At 36.2% G+C, this 21229-nt stretch overlaps 1 protein-coding gene across 4 annotated transcripts in view; it reads left to right on the top strand.

Moving 5' to 3' along the window:
* The window catches only part of CCDC171 (coiled-coil domain containing 171), a 413214-nt gene that overhangs the window by 79782 nt on the left and 312203 nt on the right, over positions 1-21229 (top strand). For all 4 annotated transcript variants that reach the window (XR_004443489.1, XM_033237405.1, XM_033237406.1 and 1 more), the window contains exon 8: positions 14010-14102. Coding sequence is in view for 3 of the 4 variants with exons in the window: in XM_033237405.1 (XP_033093296.1) it covers positions 14010-14102 (93 nt within the window). In the remaining variant the exon portion in view is untranslated. The remainder of the gene's footprint in view (positions 1-14009; positions 14103-21229) is intronic.

The raw sequence follows: 21229 nt of genomic DNA on the forward strand, positions 1-21229 counted from the left end.
TCCTTTGGCAACACCTTCACAGAGACACCTAGGAACATTACTTTACATCCTTCACTCCAGTCAAGTTGACACTCAGTATTAACCATCACAATGTTGTTTCCACTTTTTCAGCCGTAATGAATAGTGCCACCATGAACATTCGTGTACAGGTTTTTGTGTGGATATGTTTTCAGTTGTCTTTATTATATATCTAGGAGAGGAATTGCTGGGTCACATGGTAACTATATGGTTAACATTTTGAGGAACTGTCAGGTTGTTTTGTACAGTGGCAGCACCATTTTACATTCTCACCAGCAAGGTATAAGGGTTCTAGTTTCTCTAGATCCTCATCAACAGCTGTTATTGTCATTCTTTTAAATTATAACCACTGTAGTAGGTGTGAAATGGTACCTCATTGTGGTTTTGATTTGCATTTCTCTGATGATTGATGATGTTGAATATCATTTTTTGTGCTTGTTAGCCATTAATGTATCTTCTTTGGAGAAATAGCTAGTTAGACCCTTGTCCTTTTAAAAAATGGATTATTTGCACTGTATATATATAAGATGCTAACAATGGAGGAAACTGGATGTGGAGTATGTAGATGGACTTAACAACAGAAATGCCAATTATGAACTTGGCAAAGATAAAATTCCTCATACTCTAACTACACATGGTTTATTTTTTACAAGATTAGAGAAGGAATAAAAATATGAAATTATATTTGAAATAATATTTTAGCTTTTTTTTTCTTGTGCTGACCATCTTTTTAGGCCAGTGAATTCAGGATTTCATTATATTTTATATCATTTTTAATACTGTGGTTTGCAGATGGCTTACTAAAAAAGGATGAGGGGGCGGGAGCTGTGACTCATGCCTGTAATCCCAGCACTTTGGGAGACAAAGGTGGGCAGAGCACTTGAGACCAGGAGTTCAAGACCAGCCTGGGCAACATGGTGAAACATCATCCCTACAAAAAATAGAAAACTTAGCCAAACGTGGTGGAGTGTGCCTGTAGTCCCAGCTCCTTGGGGGGCTGAGGTGGGAGGATTACTTGAACCTGGGGAAGTTGAGGCTGCAGTGAGCTGTGATCATGCTACTGTACTCTAGCCTGGGCAAGAAAGTGAGACCCTGCCTCAAAAACAAACAAACAAACTAAAATTAGGATAGAGTTAATGTTCTGAATATTAGAATTTAAAAGATCACTTAGAAGTCACTTAAGGATGCTAGAAAATTCTATCATCACTAAAAACATTTTATTAATTGTGTTATAGTTGTGAGGCTGTACTATGTAATAACGACTTTTTTGTTGGTAGGGTTCTTGGTAAGGCAATTTTGATTCACTTAAGAAAATAACGGCTGGGCGTGGTGGCTTATGCCTGCAATGCCAGCCCTTTGGGAGGCTGAGGTGGGTTTATCATTTGAGGTCAGGCGTTTGAGACCAGCCTGGCCAACATGGTGAAACCCCATCTCTATTAAAAATACAAAAATTAGCCGGGCGTGGTGGCGCTCGCCTGTAATCCCAGCTGCTCTGGAGTCTGAGGCAGGAAAATCGCTTGAACCTGGCAGGTGGAGGTGGAGGCTTCTCTGAGCCGAGATTGTGCCTCTGCACTCCAGCCTGGGTGACAGAGGAAGACTCTGTCTCAAAAACAAAACAAAACAAAAAACAATAAAACACACACAAAATAGAAAATATCTAATACCTAAACTTTAAGGTGTGGTTGTGCACAACCCAGTATTGACTTTTTTTCTGTAAAATACTTAATTTCCTCAATATCTGTTTTTATTGGTTGATGTTATAGGTATAATATTATTTTAGACAAGTTTTATTTTTACTCTATGTTTTTTTATTCACTGCTGTGTAAATACTTTTGATAATACCAGGTCTCTGCTTTTGAAGAACTTGAAACTTTGAAGGTAGTCTAGATAGTCTTTATTTTTCTTCTATTTATAAGAATTTTACAAGTGGAGAGACTTAGTCTTCTAACTTACCTATGATTTCTCATATTTAGATTATTTTTAAAAGCTTTGCTTTATATTATACATTATATGTTGTATATTAGTTAGTATATTTTATATTGGCTGTTTGACCACATAGTGACATAATGAACAAGAAGTTACATTTCTGGAGAGCATTTTGTGTTAGTTTTACACTCAATTATGGAGACAATCACTACCAGTAATACTAAGTACTTAAGTAATTGTCAGTCGTATTTTTAAAAGAATTAAGCTAAGATGGGATAATAACAATAAAGAGGAAATTTGTTAAAATTTTAATTTAATAAAGTACATTATTTAATATCAGCAATATCAAACTAAAGCAACTAATAAAATAGACATTTAGCCTAATGAATGTTTTTAATTCTAGTGAAGCTTTTTAACATTTGCATTTCTTGAAAGGTGATTTTTTTATGTGACTGAGCCAAAGAAGTTTTTGTATGTATGAAACATATATATAAAATAATTTAAAAATCTTACAAAGTTTATATCACTGTGTCTTAATCATCTTAGCATGGATCAATGCTTTCTTAGATTAAAAAAAAGCAAACTCCCAATCCAATTTTATAAATGCAGTACTGGATACCATAGAATCAAGGGAAAAGTGAACTGGAAAAAGAAATATCCATGGCTTTTATAAACCTCTTTACAACAAGGGGAGTTTATTATCATGGGAAATAAGCTTAACTCAATAAGAAAAGAGAAAAGAGAAGATGCAAACCTAATTCTGAGGGAACTGAAGAATCTTCTGAAGATTATGGTAGAGAGAGAACAGTCTTTGCAAATAAATTCTGAATTGCTTCTGTCAGTCATATTCTGTATTACAGTAACTTTAAAGGGCAGAAGTAGCATCTTTCTCTAAATGTGTACTACCTTCAAGTGAAAAAGGAAAAGAAAATTGTATTTTACCTTTCATAATTGTTGATAAAGACCATCTTGTATGATTCATCTTTTTAAAGCCATCATGTGTTTGTAGGGATCATTTTCAAAGGTCCATTTGCGTAGATTACTGACTATAAAATAGGGAAATGATGAAATCACCTGTGTTATGCAGTTGTAGGTATTGCACATTTAAGTGCAGCATTTTATGTTCATAATAAAATTTAAGATTGGAACTTCAGTTAAAAATTTGGTAAATACTAAAGTTTTTGTTGCCCTAAAAGGTAGAGATAATTTTTAAAGAAGGTAAATTAGTTTATTATCATGTTACTCAGAATTTGCAAACACAAATTCTGTTCCTGATATTTCTTATTTTTATTATCTGTGGGTTTTTTGGTTATACCTAAAAGTAATAAAACTTTTTCTTCATTAAACTCTTTTATAATGTGAGTGGTATACTTCATTTCTTGCTGAATAAAAAAATTATGGGGTTCTCCAGTTTATTTCTGTTGTCAGCCTATTGCCCCCATATATCCCTGCTGAAACCGTTAAGGCTCTGTTACCATCCTCAGTGACTTTCACTTTGAATTTTCTACCATCAGAACTGCATAGTTAACCACGATCAAGATGACTGGCACAGAGAGCCCTGAATCTTTCTATGTTCTGTGCTTTATATAAGCCTGTTTATGTAAAGTAATCTAGGGGATTCTGGAAAACAAGTATGTTTTAGCCATTAATAAAACAGTTACAGATGAATTGTAGTTCAGAGAAGTAAGTAGAAGGAATATCCTTTAACGACAAATCAATTTTTGTCTATAACACAGGTCTTTTGCTTACTTATAATGGAAATGCTTATAGATGTGTCAGGACCCATTTTGGCCTTTGGGCCAAAGACCTAGTATGGCATCTGGCATATAGTAGTTTCTCTATAAATGTTCCATTCTGCTTTTTAGTTGACCTCTATAGTAAAATAAGTGTCAATGAGATCATCATGAAAACCTATTCGTTTTTAATAATCTTTTAAGTGTTTTTATGCAGTCACATTTGTTTAATGGGATTGAATATAAATGTAAAATGTTTGGACTTCTGTGAGGGTAGAATAAAGTGGAAAGGACTTCCTGACCAATTCACTTCCAAGACCAATTGGACTTCCTTCCTGTTCTCTTTTACATTGTAGTTCCCATGTTCTGAGTCACAAAGCAGCATTAATTTTGCCTCTGAGTTGTTTTTCTAATGTACTGTGCTGGCCACATGGAAAGTAGGAGAGCTACTTAAAACAAACACCGCCTTCAAATTAGAATGCCTTATTAAGATTTAAAATATGTATCATACGAGGCCTCTTTTGTAGAATTTATCATGTTATTGTAAAAGTCAAATGAGAAAATACACGAGACCTCTGAAAACTGTAGCATATTAATATTTAACTCTAGGCATAGTCTCCTCAGTGACATTGATGTAAATACACTCTCTCATGTAGAAGTGACATTAGAAATATAAATGCTTACATTTACATATAAAAGCCAACATTAAAGGTCAGACTAATTGAATAATATTATTGCTTCTTAAGATGTTAGATTACAACAAAGATGATAAATAGTAAAGGGCCTATAGACAGTTCTTGATTATGACCCTTCATTGTATGACTTTAGTGATTAAGTGATATAATATTGTGATGCCTGTTTTACAAATGTTTATCAAATACTTGGAGACTGTGACCCTTTGAGGCATCTTTTTTGGTAATAAAAATCCTTTGAGACTTTCTGTTTAAGGGCTTAAAAGATAGTGTTAACAAGTATACCCCCCTTCCCTGCCCAGGTAAAGAATAAGTGTTATAGTTAAATATTAACATGCATGTAATAAAATATTAACAGCTATTAAAATGTGACAAAATATACTTAGCATTAAAATAAACATTATAGGATTAATCAGTCTGTGATGATTCAGTCCCTTGGAATCATCTTTTTATATATGGATTATTACTGTATTTATTACTTATGAAAACATCTATTAATGGGAATTATTAGGTGATAAAATGTGGAAAAAAATCATGTTCTATTTACACAAGTTATTGATATGTTTGGGGCAAACTTTGTGCAACTAATTAGGAAACTGTAATATATAACACACTCCTGAGGAAATCATTAACTAGTGTGTACTCGTGATAATTCATCCCTTTTTTCTTGATGTCTGTTTTAGTGGACTAAATTTCATGTCTAAGTTTTTCTGCTTGACTGATTATTTTAAGTTCATCAAATCCTCTAAGCTGGATGTATTTGGGGATAAAAGAATGTAGTAGAAACTGTTTTGTTTACTCAGTCTTTCAGCAGATTTATTGTACATATATGTTTTCATAACTTGTGAAACTTTTGGAAGAGGCCCATGGAAGCCATAGAACCAAATGTGATGTGGAGAACAGCTGGGTATGTTTGGTTAATTCTGCTGCTGAATTGGAGTCTTCAGCTCATGCCTGGTTTATAATAAAGTAACATGTATCAAACAGTTGGATAGGAGACATTCTTCTCTATATTGCCCTCTTCAAACACTGAGAACTCACTTTTCTTAAGTGTACTAGATGATCTAATTGGGCTTAATATGATTTAGTGAGAGATAGATTACACCAAAAAGAGGTTGATTAACACCTAGTATTTACTAAAATAAAAATCTCTTGGCAGTACATAGCTGTAGGAAAGGACATGGTAATCAGCTTATAAATGACAAAATATGTGATAATTTTGTGTTACGTACAGAACTGTTGTTTGGCTAGGCGTGGTGGCTCACGCCTGTAATCCCAGCACTTTGGGAGGCCAAAGTGGGCAGATCACTTGAGGTCAAGAGTTCGAGATCAGCCTGGCCAACATGGTGAAACCCTATCTCTACCAAAAATACAAAAAGTAGCTGGGCATGGTGGTGTGTGTGCTTGTAGTCCCAGCTACTCAGGAGGCTGAGGCAGGAGAATCTCTTGAAACCAGAAGGCGGAGGTTGCAGTGAGCCGAGATTGCACCACTGCACTCCAGCCTGGGTGACAGAGTGAGACTCTGTCTCAAAAAAAAAAACAAAAAACAGGACTGTTGTTCATAGTGTACAGTACATAGTACAGTGTAATACCTGTGTTATAGGCAAACATGTATATAGTTAAATTAACCTGTAGTATAAATATATATACATATATATATGCATTTTAACCAGAATTTTGTTCTACTTTCTGCCCTTTCTTTGTTGATTACATTAAGATTGAATGCCTGTGAAACAGTTTATGAATGTTACACTAGTTCTCTTAGGTGGTATTGGAAAAAATTATTTTGAGCAGCATGTTGATGTTCCTCTAGCACCCTCTGCTGGATTTGAGAATTAATTCATTGGACTAGAAGATTAAAAAAAATTAAGAGGCTTAAATTTAATTATGTCTATCAACAAAGCCCTCTTGGAAAGAGTTTGTTTAAAGATTTGAAGATTTTTTGCTGTCCTTACTGAGTAATTGATAGTTACAGTAATAATAAGCATCTTATAATTTTCTGACATTTCATTTAAAGTGAGAAGTTGTGAAAATAACTACGTTATCTCCCGTTGATTATTTCAACCCCCTGTGTTTTGCTCTAAGCAGGAAAAACAGAACATCTTGATTTTTGGAGTGAAAACCAGATCATTAATTAACTGATTAATATATATACAAGAAGTGAAACTTGAATTGTGGATTCATTACAGAATCACTGAATATTCTGCATTTTAACAAAATATATGACTATCATTTTGATAGAGAAACATATATGCCTTTTGGAATCTGAGAAAATATTTTAACATTGTTATCCTGGTTTCTTTTCTCTCTGTGCCCTTTACTTGCTTTTTAAAAAAATTTTATTTCCATAGGTTTTTGGGAAACAGGTGGTGTTTGGTTACATGAGTAAGTTCTTTAGTGGTGGTTTGTGAGTTTTGTTCCTTTACTAGCTTTTAAAATCATTTATTCTCAATCCTATGGGCTATTTCCTTGTGACAGGCTGGACTTTTTTCTGACTTACAGAAACTAAAATGAGTATACTGGGTACTGAGAAAACTGACTTCAGTTCTTTAAGGGCAAGAACTTTATCCTGTGGAGTGTAAGTTTTTTTAAAGAAAAAATTAGCATTGGGCCCCCCTAGGATGATGCTCATTCTGGTGTGGGCTAAACATAAGAATTTCTCTGCTACAGTATGCGTCATGCTTTATACCTACAACCTCTGGGGGACCCTTGTTCTAAGGATTCAAAGTCAGCATTTAGAAATAACTTTTTTTCCACAATGAGAATCAGAAGCTTATGTTGGGTAGCTGTCCCTTCTGGACATTCCAGTCAGGGATTCTTTATTTTTAAATTAAGATACAGTTCACATATCATAAAACTCACCCTTTAAAAGTATACAATTCAATGCTTTTAATATATTCACTACACTGTGCAACTATTACCACTATCTAATTCCAGAGCATTTTCATCACCCCACTAAGAAACTTCATATTCATTAGCAGTTACTGCCCTTTCCGTCTCTCCTTCTCCCCTATCCTCCTGCAACCACTTAATATACTTTTTGTCTCTGGATTTGGTCTTTTGGACTGTTCTTATAAATGAAATCATACAAGATGTGGTCTTTTGTGTTTGACGTCTTTTACTCTTTTATATATGTCTTCAAGGTTAATCCATGGTATCACATTTATTGGTACTTCATTCCATTTTCTTGCTGGATAATATTCCATTGTATGGATTCACAACATCTTGTTTGTTCATTCATCGGTTGATGGACATTTGGGTGCATTCCACCTTTGGCTATTCTAAAAAATGCTGCTATAAACTTTTGTGCATAATTTTTTGAACCTGTTTTCATTTCTCTTGGGTAAATATATGGGACAGGAATTGCTGGGTCATATGGTAACTCTATGTTTAATTTTTTTGAGCAGCTGCCAAGCTGTTTTCCACAGCAGCCAAACCATTTTACGTTTTTATGAGTAATATATGAGGTTTCCAGTTTTTCCAATATCTTCTGTTATTTAAATTATAGCTATCTAGTGAATGTGAAGGTATCTCTTCGTGTTTTTAATTTTCATTTCCCCAATGACTAATAGTGTTGAGCATCATTTCATGTAGTTATTGGTCATTTACATATCTTTTTTAGACAAACATCTAAGTCCTGTACTCATATTTTGAGTTGTCTTTTTATCGTATGAGTTCTTTTTTTATTCTGTATACTAGACCATGCTCAGATATATGATTTGTAAGTATTTTTTCCCATTCTTTAGGTTATCTTTTCATTTTCCTAATAAAGTCCTTTGATACACATAAGTTTTTTGTCTTTTAGTTTTAATTTTATATTGTTACATAAAATTTATACATATTTATGGGGTTCATGCGATATTTTGTTATGTGCATAGAATGAAATTATCAAGTCAGTAGTTAGGCTGTCCATCATCTTGAACATTGTTCATTTCTATGTGTTGGAAATATTTCAAGATCTCTCTTCCAGCTATTTTGAAATATACAATACATTCTTGTTAACTATAGTCACCCTACTCTGCTATCGAACTTAGAACTTATTCCTTCCGTCTAACTGTATGTTTGTACCCATTAGTCAATCTCTCTGCCCTGCCACCCACACCCCGACACCCTTTCCAGCCTCTGATAACTATCCTATCATTCTACTCTCTACCTCCTTGAGATTAACTTTTAAAATTATATATATATATATATATATTTTTTTTTTGAGACGAAGTCTCACTCTGTCACCCAGGCTGGAGTGCAGTGGCACAATCTCCGCTCACTGCAACTTCTGCCTCCCGGGTTCAAGTGATTCTCCTGCCTCAGCCTCCTGAGTAGCTGGGATTACAGGTGCCCGCCACGGTGCCCAGCTAATTTTTATATTTTTAGTAGAGACAGGGTTTCACCATATTGGCCATCCTGGTCTTGAACTCCTGACCTAAGGTGATCCACCCACCTTGGCCTCCCAAAGTGCTGGGATTACAGGCGTGAGCCACCGCACCTGGCCTATACTTTTTTTTTTTTTTTTAATAGAGAGGGGGGTCTCACTTTTTTATAGAGATTTTGCTCAAACTGGTCTTGAACTCCTGAGCTCAAGCAATCCTCTCACCTCAGCCTTCCAAAGTGCTAGGATTACAGGCATGAGCCACCATGCCCAGCCGAGATTAACTTTTTTAGCTCTCACATATGAGTGAGAACATGTGGTATTTGTCGTTCTGTACCTGGCTTATTTTACTTAACATAATGACCTCTAGTTCCATTCATATTGCTATGTATGACAGGATTTCATTCTTTTTTTTATGGCCAATTAGTATTCCATTGTATATATAACCCACTTTCTTAATTCATTTGTTGATGGACACGTAAGTTGATTCCGTATCTTTGCTATTGTGAATAGTGTTGTGATAAGTTTTTAATTTTATTTATTTATTTATTTATTTATTTATTTATGCATGCTTGTGCTTTTGCTATCTAAGAATCCATTGCCAAATCTAAGGTCATGAAGGTTTTTGGGTTTTTTTTGAGACAGGGTCTTGCTTTGTTGCCCAGGCTGGAGTGCAGTGGCATGATCTCAGCTCACTGAAGTCTCAACCTCCTGGACCCAAGCCTTCCTTTCCTCTTTAGCCTCCCAAGTAGCTGGGACCATAAGTGCCCCTCACCACACCCGGCTAATTTTGTTTATTTTTTTGTAGAGACAGGGTTTCACTATGTTGCCTAGACTATGAAGATTTACCCCTATGTTTTCTTCTAAGAGTTTTATGGTTTTTAGCTCATATATTTAGGTCATTGATCCATTTAGAATTTATTTTTGTATATGATATGAGGTATGGGATCCAAATTTATTCTTTTGCCTATGTATATCCAATTGTCTCAACATTATTTAATGAAAAGAATCTTTTCCATTGAGTGGTCATGGTACCATTGTCAAAAATAAATTGACCACCCAATCATGAGTTTATTTCTGGACTGTCAGTTCCTTTCACTGGATCTATATGAATCGATATGTCTGTCCTTTTGCTGGTACCACATTGTTTTGATTATTGTAGCTTTTTTTTTTTTTTTTTGAGACAGTCTGGCTCTGTCACCCAGGTTGGAGTACAGTGGCTCAATCTTTGCTTACTGCAACCTTTGCCTCCTAGGCTCAAGCCATTCTCTCACCTTTAGCCTCCCTTGTAGCTGGGATTGTAGGTGGCCAACACCACACTTGGCTAATTTTTGTTTTTTCTTTTTGTTTTGATAGAGATAGGATTTCACCATGTTGCCTAGGCTGGTCTTGAACTCCTGGGCTCAAGCTGTCTGCCGGCCTCGGCCTCCCAAAGCGCTGGGATTACAGGCATGAGCCACCATGCTCGACTGATCACTGTAGCTTTGTAGTGAGATTTGCATTTATGACATATGTCTTCCATCTTTATTCTTTTTTTTCAAGATTGTCATGTTAATGTTTTGAGAAGTCTTTGGTAAGGAAAATTGTTTGGTTTTAATCTTGTGTTTCTCACATGCTTCTGATGATGAAATTGCTTTTTTATATAATAGCTAACAACACCCTGTGGGACTGGTATTCTGTGGAAACATTTTTTGAGAAGGGTGGGAGAAAAGTGACTATGTGGGGAATATTTTATTTGCCTTATCACGTCAGCAATATAGATAGGAATAGATTGAGTTAAACTCCCCCTTCCCATTTACTTTTTCTGTTTAGTCATGAAATAATTCATTCTAATTTTTTTTGTTGTTGTTGTCAAAATATATACTTATAATTTTTTAGACAGGGTCTCGTTCCTGTTGCCTGGGTTGGAGTGCAGTGGCACGATGACAGCTCACTGCAGCCTTGACTTCCTGGGCTCAAGAGATCCTCCCACCTCAGCCTCCCAAGTAGGTGGGACTACAAGTGCGCACCACAATGCCTGGCTAATTTTTGTATTTTTTTTTTGTAGAGTTGGGGCTTCATCATGTTGCCCATGCTGGCCTTGGGCTCCTGGGCTCAAGTGATCTGCCTGAGTTGGCCTTCCGAAATGCAGGGATTACAAGTGTGAGCCACTGTGCCTGGCCTAATTTTGTTAATTGGGTAAATAATGATACCATTGCCATACTTCCCCCTTAACCTTAATAATTTTGCTTTTGTTGTTTAAAAAATATTTCTCGATATGGAAAATTTCACACATACGTGAAAGTAGAAAGAATATTACAATGAACCCCCATGTGCCTATCATTTAGCTTCAACAGTTATCAGCTTATGACCAATCTTATTTTATGAACACCAACCCCCACCCCTAACTCCCGGGCTGATTATTTTAAACCATATCTAGACATTATACAGTTTTCATCCCTGAACACTTTTGTATGTATTTTTTAAAAGATAAGGGTTTATTTTATTTATTAATTAAAAAATTTTATTTAGTTTTTTTTTTTTGTAGACATGGGGTCTTTCTCTGTTGCCCAGGCTGGTCTCAAACTCTTGGCCCCAAGCAGTCCTCAGCTTCCCAAAGTGATGGGGGCCACTGTGCCTGGCTCAAAGATAGGGGTTTAAAAAAATACTAATCATTATCACACCTAAAAAAGTAATAATAATTCCTTAGTTACATCAACTATCCAAATGTCCTCATTTACTGGTTTTCAGGGTGTTTTGAGTCTTCAGATAAAACTGTGAATATTTACTAGTTTCATCTTTCAGCAGAATGCCTGTTATTTTTAAATACTCGAGTAGTGTAAGTTATAAATGTCAGATTTTACTCAATTTTATCCTTTGGATTTAAATTATCTTGAGACCCAAAAGGATCATATTTGGATTTATTGCTTTCTTTAAAAAAAAACAACAACTATTTTCTAGTATAATAGCTTATTAAGAAATATTTTTAATAGGTTGTAAAATCTAAATAAAGCAAATAGTTCATTGTAAAAGAATATTTTGTGAATTTCGTGTTTGCAGAACACAGAGTGATTATATCCCAAAGCAGGATTATTCCATGACTGTGAAGGCTGTCAGAACTAGGTGCATCTACAAAGGCCTCTAGAGAAGAAGGGATGTTTGTGTTTATGCTCTGTATTATGATAATCATTATGGGAATTATTTGCCCAGAAAGCGGTATAGTCATTTCTTAGTTATTCATAGACTGCTTGATAAGTTTGTGGATTATTCAGTTTTTATTTATACTTCTTTTCATTGTGATCCATTACCATCTTTGTCTGTAAACAAAAAGAAATGGTGGGAGAGAAGGAAAATCAGATTAATCAAGTTGAACATTTAAAAAAACTTGGCTTAGGCTAAATGGTTTAGTTAATATAATAAATACTAATTTATTTTTTTCCCACGTTTCATCTAGGAAGGGAAAGCAAATTAGTAATGCCTTTCTCTGTCCCTATTGAACTACTCCATTGACAGACAGGACTCTAGGCATGACTTTTCTTTGCTACCGTTATCTTGAGACATGCTGGGTGTTGCCATGGTCTATTTTTCTGCCCCCAACAGATTCTTGGTCATGACCAATTCTCTCTTTGGGACTAGTAATCCGCTACTTCCCAGGGTTGCATTTTCTCAACAGAAATTGTGTTCAAAAATAAAGATCTTGACTGGCTCTGGCCAGAAACTGACTCTTGCCTGAAAAACTGATAAATTAGACTTCATCATATGGAAACTTTTGCTTTGCAAGTGATACTGTTAAGAGAATGAAAAGACAGGACGTGGACTGGGAGAAAATATTTGAAAATCGTATATCTAACAAAGGACACGTTTTCAGATTGTATAATGAACTTTTAAAGCTCAGTAATATGAAAATAAACAGCCCAATTAAAAAATGGTGAAAATATTTGAACATATACTTCATCAAAGAAGATACACAGTTGGCAAATAGGTACATGAAAAGATGCTCAGTGTCATTAGTCATTGGGGAAATGCAAATTAAAACTAAAATGAGGTAACTACTACATGCCTATTTGATTGTCCATAAAACCTCAAGAAACCAAAAACAAAAAATGATCATGCCAAGTGTTGGTGAGGATGTGGAACAAAGGAAAATTTCATATATTGCTCTTAAGAATGTAAGTTGGCACCGTCACTTTGGAAAACAGTGTGGCAGTTTCTTAAAATATTCAATATGGCTGGGTGCGGTTGCTCATGCCTGTAATCCCAGCACTTTGGTAGGCCGAGGCGGGTGGATCATGAGGTCAGGAGATTGAGACCATCCTGGCTAACACGGTGAAATCCCATCTCTACTAAAAATACAAAAAATTAGCCGGGCGTGGTGGCGGGTGCCTGTAGTCCCAGCTACTCAGCAGGCTGAGGAAGGAGAATGGTGTGAACCTGGGAGGCAGAGCTTGCAGTGAGCCTAGATGGCGCCACTGCACTCCAGCCTGGGTGACAGAGCGAGACTCGTCTCAAAAAAAAGAAAAGAAAAAAAAATTCAATATGCACCTATCATTTGACCCATTCATTTCATTCTTCATTGTTTACCCCGGAGAAATGAAAGTGTATGTCTTTACAAAGTCTTGCTCGCAAATGCTCATAGTAGTTTTACTTGTAATTGTCTAAACTGAAAACAACTCAAATGTCCATCAGTAGGTGAACAGATAAACCAGTTGTGGTCTATTAACAAAATGGAACAGTATTTAACAATGAAAATGAATGAACTGTTGATGCATGCAACCACATGGATAGGTGTCAAAATAATTATGTAAGGGAAAAGAAGCCCAGCAATAGAAAGCATAATATATGATTCAGTTTATATACAACTCCAGAAAATACAAACTGCTCTATAGTGACAAAAAGCAGATTCGTGATTACTGGGGTATGTGGTGGGGTGGTGAGGGCTGGAGGAAGGCATTACCAAGAGACATAAGGTATCTTTTAAGAGTGATGGAAATGTATTGATTGTGGCAGTGATTTAATGAGTGTGTACGTGTTTGTGTGTGTGTATAAAAATTTATCAAAAAGTGTATTTTCACTATGTGTAGATTATTGTATATAAGTTATACCTCAATAAAGTGTAAAGAAAAAGCAAGCTCTGGCGCATTCTTCTTGAGTGTGAATTTTACATTGCGTTCTTGCAAAGAAAAAGAAATGAGGCTGCAGGTCTACTCATCTAAAGTGTTAATTATCATTCTGGACTGTAGTGATCCATATCTTCTTTAAATACCAATGTTCATGAATTTAAACTTTTGTTTTCAGGCAACTACTCTTAGAGTGAGGAAATTAGAAGAAAACATTGAAGCAGAAAGAGCAGCGCATTTGGAATCAAAATTTAATTCTGAAATTATTCAGGTAAAATATAAACAAATATTTTGGCCTGCACTTTCTTAATTTGTGTTACAACAGCTGGGAAAAACAGCACTATGTTCAGAGAACTAAGGTGTGCATTGAGAATGGGTCACATATTATGATGACACTCATTATTGTATATAAGGTTAGCATACAGTTGAGATATACAACCTTAGTGGAGGAGTTGGCACACTACAGCCTACAGACCAGGTCTCACCCACTGTCTGTTCTTGTGCAATTTTGTGTTGTCCATAGCTGCTTTTGTGCTACAGTGGCAGAGTGGAGTAGTAGTGACAGAGAACTTACCTGGCAGTCTGCAAAGAAATTTGCGGATTAGAGTGTCCTTTTTCCCAACAGCTGTGGGTCGAATTTCTTTTTGAGCATATTGAAAAAACATGCATGTTATTTATTGAGTGCGTATCCTATGCATATCACTGTATTAAGAGCTGAAGGTGTAAAGATGAATGACCTCCTTTTGTAACTTACATTTCGTTACCAGAGATACGAAATATCTATCTCCAGATATATAGATGCTTACATAGATGTACAAAATACTGAAATACAATGGGAATATAATAAAGAAAAGGATTATATCTGGGAGGGGAATTAAATGGAGGCCTCCTAAGGAAACTATCCTTTTTGCTATGCCTTAGAGAATGAGAAGGAATTTCTTTTTTTTTTTTTTTTTTTTTTTTTTTTGAGACGGAGTCTCGCTCTGTCGCCCAGGCTAGAGTGCTGTGGCCGGATCTCAGCTCACTGCAAGCTCCGCCTCCCGGGTTCACGCCATTCTCCTGCCTCAGCCTCCCGAGTAGCTGGGACTACAGGCGCCCGCCACCTCACCCGGCTAATTTTTTAATATTTTTTAGTAGAGACGGGGTTTCACCGTGTTAGCCAGGATGGTCTCGATCTCCTGACCTCGTGATCCGCCCGTCTCGGCCTCCCAAAGTGCTGGGATTACAGGCTTGAGCCACCGCGCCCGGCCGAGAAGGAATTTCTAAGAGAAGTGAAAGCAGAACATTTTATTAGGGGTTAGCACACTACTGCCCATGGGCCAAGTCTGACCTGCGGCCTGTTTCTGTAAAGTTTTATTAGAAGACAGCCACGCCCATTTGTTTACATATTGTTTATGGCTGCTTGTCGAGACAGACCTATGGTCCACAAAAACTAAAATATTTACTCTGTGACCCTTTACAGAAAATGTTTACTGACCACTGTTCTAAACAACTGCTTGGATAAAGCCACTAAATAAGAATGTACTTGTTTCCTTTTGAGAAATACTTGCATTATTGAGTGGTAGAGCTTAGGGAAAAGTTTGGAGATAATGGTGGAAAGGCATGATGAAGAGTAATTATGAAAGTCGTTTTTAATGCTAAGAAACTTAGACTTATTTTGAAAGCAGTGGAAAGCCACTGCAGCTTCTGGGACAGATACGAAATCTAAGTTTAAGAAAATAGCTCTGGTACCATATTGGTAGATAAAGGAAGGGAGTGGAGATAGGAGACTGGGTGAAGAGATGATGAACACCTGAATCAAGGCAATAACTGTAGCAATGGAAAGAAGGGCTCCTGTGTCAGAATAACAGTCCCTCAAAGATGTCCACATCTGTCCTTTTCCTCAGAACCTGTGAATATGTTACCTTACACGGCAGATGGGACTTTGCAGATGTGATTTATTTGAGGATCTTGAGATGGAGTTTGTCCCAGTTTATCTAGTTGAGACTGATGTAATCATAAGAGTCCTGGCAGGAGGGTCACAGTCAGAGACAGAGATGTGATGACAGAAGCAGAGATCAGAGTAGGCCACGATGAGCCCAGGAATGTGGGTGGCCTCCAGAATTTGGAAAAGGCAAGACAAGATTTCTTCCCTAGAGTCTCCAGAAGGAATGGAGCCTTGCTGACACTGTGACTTTAGCACCAGAAGACCCATTTCAGACTTCTGATAGACTGTAAGATAATTCATTTATGTCGTTTTAAGTTGCCAGTTTATGGTAATTGGTAATAGCAGTGATTGGAAAGATACAGGGGACAAACTGAGAATACATGATTTTAGGTAACAAATTTGCAGTGTGAGGGGAAGAGCAATAGAAGAGAACACCAAGGTCTGCAATATGTGTGAAAGTAGGCAGATGCAGTTGACGGTCAAACTCTGAAGTCTGAAGAGAGACAATTGTAAGTTTTGAACATGTTGACTTTGAGGAGCAGTTTAGAGGTTCATAGTGCCCTTTGAGGATATGGTCATGCAAAGTCACCTGAACAATGTACATTTACTCTTGTCATTCTGCTTTTTTGTGAACAGTTCCTTTCTTTATATTCTCTCAAGCACCTGCCGGTAGCTTATCTTGGATCAGCCAGTTTCCCAGTGTTAGGAAAGTTAAGGAAATTAGGTAGGAGGAGATTTGTTGGACCTGCTACTTTTTTGATTTTAATATTTAATAGACAATTATGACTTTTTGCTTAAATGTTTTCTCAGCATTTTGATAATATGCTTTAAAATCTAATAAATATGGTATTTGTTATGCTTCTGTTAAAGAGATTAATTTTAATGAAAATTATATACCTATAATAGTATTTTTGTTTGCTTAAATCTAGGAAGGTAGAAAGTATCTTTATGAACTTAGATTCTCAGTATAAACTGTTAAGATGTTCTTATTTCATGTTATTTAGCTGGCCAGTTATTATGTTTGAGCACTACTTTGTGAACAAATGTAATAGACTGTATGAAAATAAAATATATACACTTATTTCCAGAAGAAAAAGTAGTTTTAAGCTTATTTGGCTTTAGCAAGTTTGAAAATCATCTCACTTTATTTGTGCTCTTGAATTTCATGTCAGGGAGGATGGTGGGGTTGCCAAAATCAGTAAATGAAAAGTAGCTTTAAGCAGATAGATTAAAACTAATTTAGACTTTAAAAAGTTATTGCCTTGATTTAGGTGTTTATTATCTCTTCACCCAACCTCCTATCACCACTCCCTTACTTTATTTGCCAGTGTTAGTTACCAGAGTTATTTTTCTAAAACTTAGATTTGATATCTACATCAAAAGCTACTGCTTTTAATATGTCTACATTACTTAATTTACATTTTGAAAGACTTAGACTTTTTTCCTATCTTGTTTTAATTAATACAGTTTATAGTGTTTTACCTTACTGTTTAAATAACTCCTAATGCAAGATGCAACTATATTTATAAAGATTTTGATTAAAATTTATGTTTTCACTTTTGACTTTAATGAAATATTCTTTTTACCTAAAATTCTCAGATCCCTATATTCGAGCATGTCTGCTAAAGCAAACTTGTATACTTTTCTTTAAGATCAGGTCCCCAAAATGGCATCAATAAGTAATAAGATTGAAGTTTTCTTTTTCTTTTCTTTTCTTTGTTTCCTTTTATGATTTCAGCTTTTATTTTAGATTCTGGGGGTATATGTGTAGTTTGTTACCAGGATATATTGCTTAATGCTGAGGTTTGGTGCATGATTGATTTTGTCAGCCAGGTATTGAGTATAGTACCTAATGGTTAATTTTTCAATTCTTGCCCCATTCCTGCCCTCTTCCCACTAGTAGTCCCCAGTGTATATTGCTGTCATCTTTATGTCCACAATTATCCAGTGTTTAGCTTCTACTTATAAGTGAGAATATGCGATATTTGGTTTTCTGTTCCTGTGTTAATTTGCTTAGGATAAGGGCTTCCAGCTGCATCCATGTTGCAGCACAGGACATGATTTTGTTCTTTTTTGTGGCTACATAGTAATCCATGGTGTATATATACCACATTTTCTTTATCCAATCCATCATTGATTGATGAGCACCTGCGTTGATTCCATGTCTTTGCTATTGTGAATAGTGCTGTGATGAACATAAAAGTGCATGTGTTTTTTTGGTAGAATGATTTATTTTCTTTTGGATATGTACTCAGTAATGGGATTGCTGGATCAAATGGTAGTTCTAAGTTCTTTGAGAATCTCCATTTCACTTTCCACGGTGGCTGAACTAATTTACATTCCCACCAACAATATATAAACATTTCCTTTTCTCAGCAGCCTCATCAGCATCTTAACATGCTGTTTTTTGACTTTTTACTAATAGGCTGAAGTTTTAAGTTCATGAAAAAAACACAGTTTCAAAGTTAGGTTTTTCATTGTAGTTGTGATACATCCCTGGGAATATATGGTTAGTTACTATAAATACGAAAATTATTACCTATTTTTTACTTACATGGTTTAAAATTAATATTTGATATCTCAGTGCTATGACTTAGAAAAAATGAAAAGTTTTTATTTGAATCATAAATCTATAAATATTTACAAGTATTTTCAATGAGGTACATCTAATACCATTCAGTTTCAGAGTAGTTTGATGGAGAGTACTAAGTAGCTGTAACTAGTCACCATCTTATAAACTACTGTTGAATATGTATTTGAGATCTGTTATTAAGTTTGTTTGTATACTTTGGCATAAAAATGAGAAAGCAGACTTAAAAGAGATGACTTAAATTTGTTATTTTGTAGTTTGATTTTCTTTCACTTGATTGGTTTACCATTTGTGATTGAGGGTGCTTATTTTCTAAAAGAAGGTAGCACTGTAGACAAGAAGAAAATATTTCGCAGATTTACTATTTGACTTATAAACATTGGATTTAGACATAATATCAAAGAAAAATAGAATTTAAGGGGCACAATTACAAAATTTAAATTGAGTTGTATCTACCTATTTTACTACCTTACTTTAGTGTAAGAATAAACATTTCATGCCAGGTGAGTGGCTCACACCTGTAATCCCAGCACTTTGGGAGACTGAGGTGGGCGGATCGCTTGAGGCCAGGAATTCCAGACCAGTCTGGCCAACGTGGCGAAACTCCGTCTCTGCTAAAAATACAAAAATTAGCTGGGTGTAGTGGCGCATGCCTGTAGTCCCAGCTACACTGGAGGCTGAGGCATGAGAATTGCTTGAGCCTGGGACGTGGAGGTTGCAGTGAGCTGAGATCGTGCCACTGCACTCCAGCCTCGGTGACAGAGTGAGACTCTGTCCCCACCTCCCCCTCCCCCCTGAAAAAAGAATAAACATTTCAATTATTCCAGAAATTTTGGATAATTAAAAAGAATTCTGGTTATTATCATTTTTATGGATTAATGTTGAAAAATTTTCATGGCGTCTTAGGCTTTGTTTCCTGGTGAGTTTATCTTTCCTAACTCAGGTTGTGTGTTGCCATTCCTATGAGGCTTGCCTCACACAGAGTTCCATAACTTTTCTCTGAATTCAGGACCTTTGTGCATACCTCTGTCACAGGAAGGATATACCATATCATTTTGCAGTCTATGTTCTCTTAAAGCCTATGAGCTCCTCAAGAGCTAAGAGTGTGTAGTTTCATGATTATTATATATATCTTGAGCATTAGGATATTGACTGGCATATATTAAGTACTTAATAAATATTGGTTAAATAAACATTGCCAGTCAGGCACGGTGGCTCACACCTGTAATCCCAGCACTTTGGGAGGCTGAGGCGGGCAGATCACTGGAGGTCAGGAGTTCGAGACCAGGCTGGCCAACATGATGAAACCCCGTCTCTACTAAAAAAAATACCAAAATTAGCTGGGCATGGTGGCAGGCACCTGTAATCTCAGCTACTCAGGAGGCTGAGTCAGGGGAATCGCTTGAACCTAGGAGGTGGAGGTTGCAGACAGCCGAGATCACACCACTGCACTCCAGCCTGGGGGACACTGCGAGACTCAATCTCAACAACAACAACAACAACAACAACAACAACAACAACAAATTGCCTCATTAGATCCTTGTAGCCACCCTGCCAAGTAGATAGTCTAGATGACATTATTATTATTCACTATTTATAGATGAGAAACCTCAAGTATTTGGAGTTTTAGTAATATGCCCAAAGTCACATTAATTTTGTCGATCTGGGATTCAGCCCGAGTTTTGTTGGTTTGTTTTATTCTATTATCTGTCATGTTTGGACAGCGTCAAACCCAAGTTTTATGGGTCTAAAACCCATGTTCTGACTAATGTGAAGCTTTTTTTTTCTCTCCCCACCCCCTCTTTAAACTATTTTCTAAAAAGAAACTTTTTCTTTTTTTTTATTTTTATTTTTATTTTTTTTTATCTGAGTACCAGTGTTTTATCTTTTTTTTTTTTTTGTTATACTTTAAGTTCTAGGGTACATGTGCATAACGTGCAGGTTTGTTACATATGTATACTTGTGCCATGTTGGTGTGCTGCACTCATCACTTTATTTTCTGAAAAGGTAAACTACAGAGTTCAAAAATTAAAACAATATTAGATTGAGAGTTCTTGCTTTCATTCTTGTCCCTCCCATTCCTCTACCTTCCTGCCTGCTTATTTTTATTCTTTTCACTTATTTACCCCAAATGTAGCATACTATATACACTGATGTGGAACCTGCTATTTTCAACATATATCAACAATACATTGTTCTTGAATACTATGTGGGGAACTACATAGATAATTTTTAATAGTTGTTTTGAAAAGAGAATAAACTCGTGTATTTTACAGCAACATGGATGGAACTGGAGGCCATTATCTTAAGCGAAACAATGCAGACACAGTCAAATACCACATGTTCTCACTTAGAATTGGGAGCTGAATAATGTGTACATATGGACATAGAATGTAGATTAATGGTCACTGGAGACTCAAAAGGGTGGGAAGCTGGAAATGGGGTTAAGGGATACTTAATGGGTACAGTGTAAACTATTGGGTGTTGATTACACTAAAAATCCAGACTTCACCACTATGCAATATATCCATGTAACAAAACTGCACTTTTACTCCTCAATTTATTTATTTTTGAGACAGGGTCTTGCTCTGTCACCCAGGCTGGGGTGCAGTGGTGCAATCTTGGCTCACTACAGCCTTGACTTCCCCAGCTCAAGTTATCTGCCTGCTTCTGTCCCCCAAGTAGCTGGCACTACAAGCGCGTGACACCACTCCCAGCTAATTTTTGTATTTTTTGTAGAGATGGGGTTTTACCATGTTTCCCAGGCTGGTCTCAATCTCTTGAGCTCAAATGATCCGCTTGCCTCAGCCTCCCAGAGGGTTGGGATTATAGGCATGAGCCACTGTGCTTGGCCTGTAGGCCCTTAAATTTACACGCACAC

The sequence above is a fragment of the Trachypithecus francoisi genome, unplaced genomic scaffold (genome assembly GCF_009764315.1).
Source record: "Trachypithecus francoisi isolate TF-2019V2 unplaced genomic scaffold, Tfra_2.0 Lachesis_group16, whole genome shotgun sequence".
In the NCBI taxonomy this organism is placed as follows: domain Eukaryota; kingdom Metazoa; phylum Chordata; class Mammalia; order Primates; family Cercopithecidae; genus Trachypithecus; species Trachypithecus francoisi.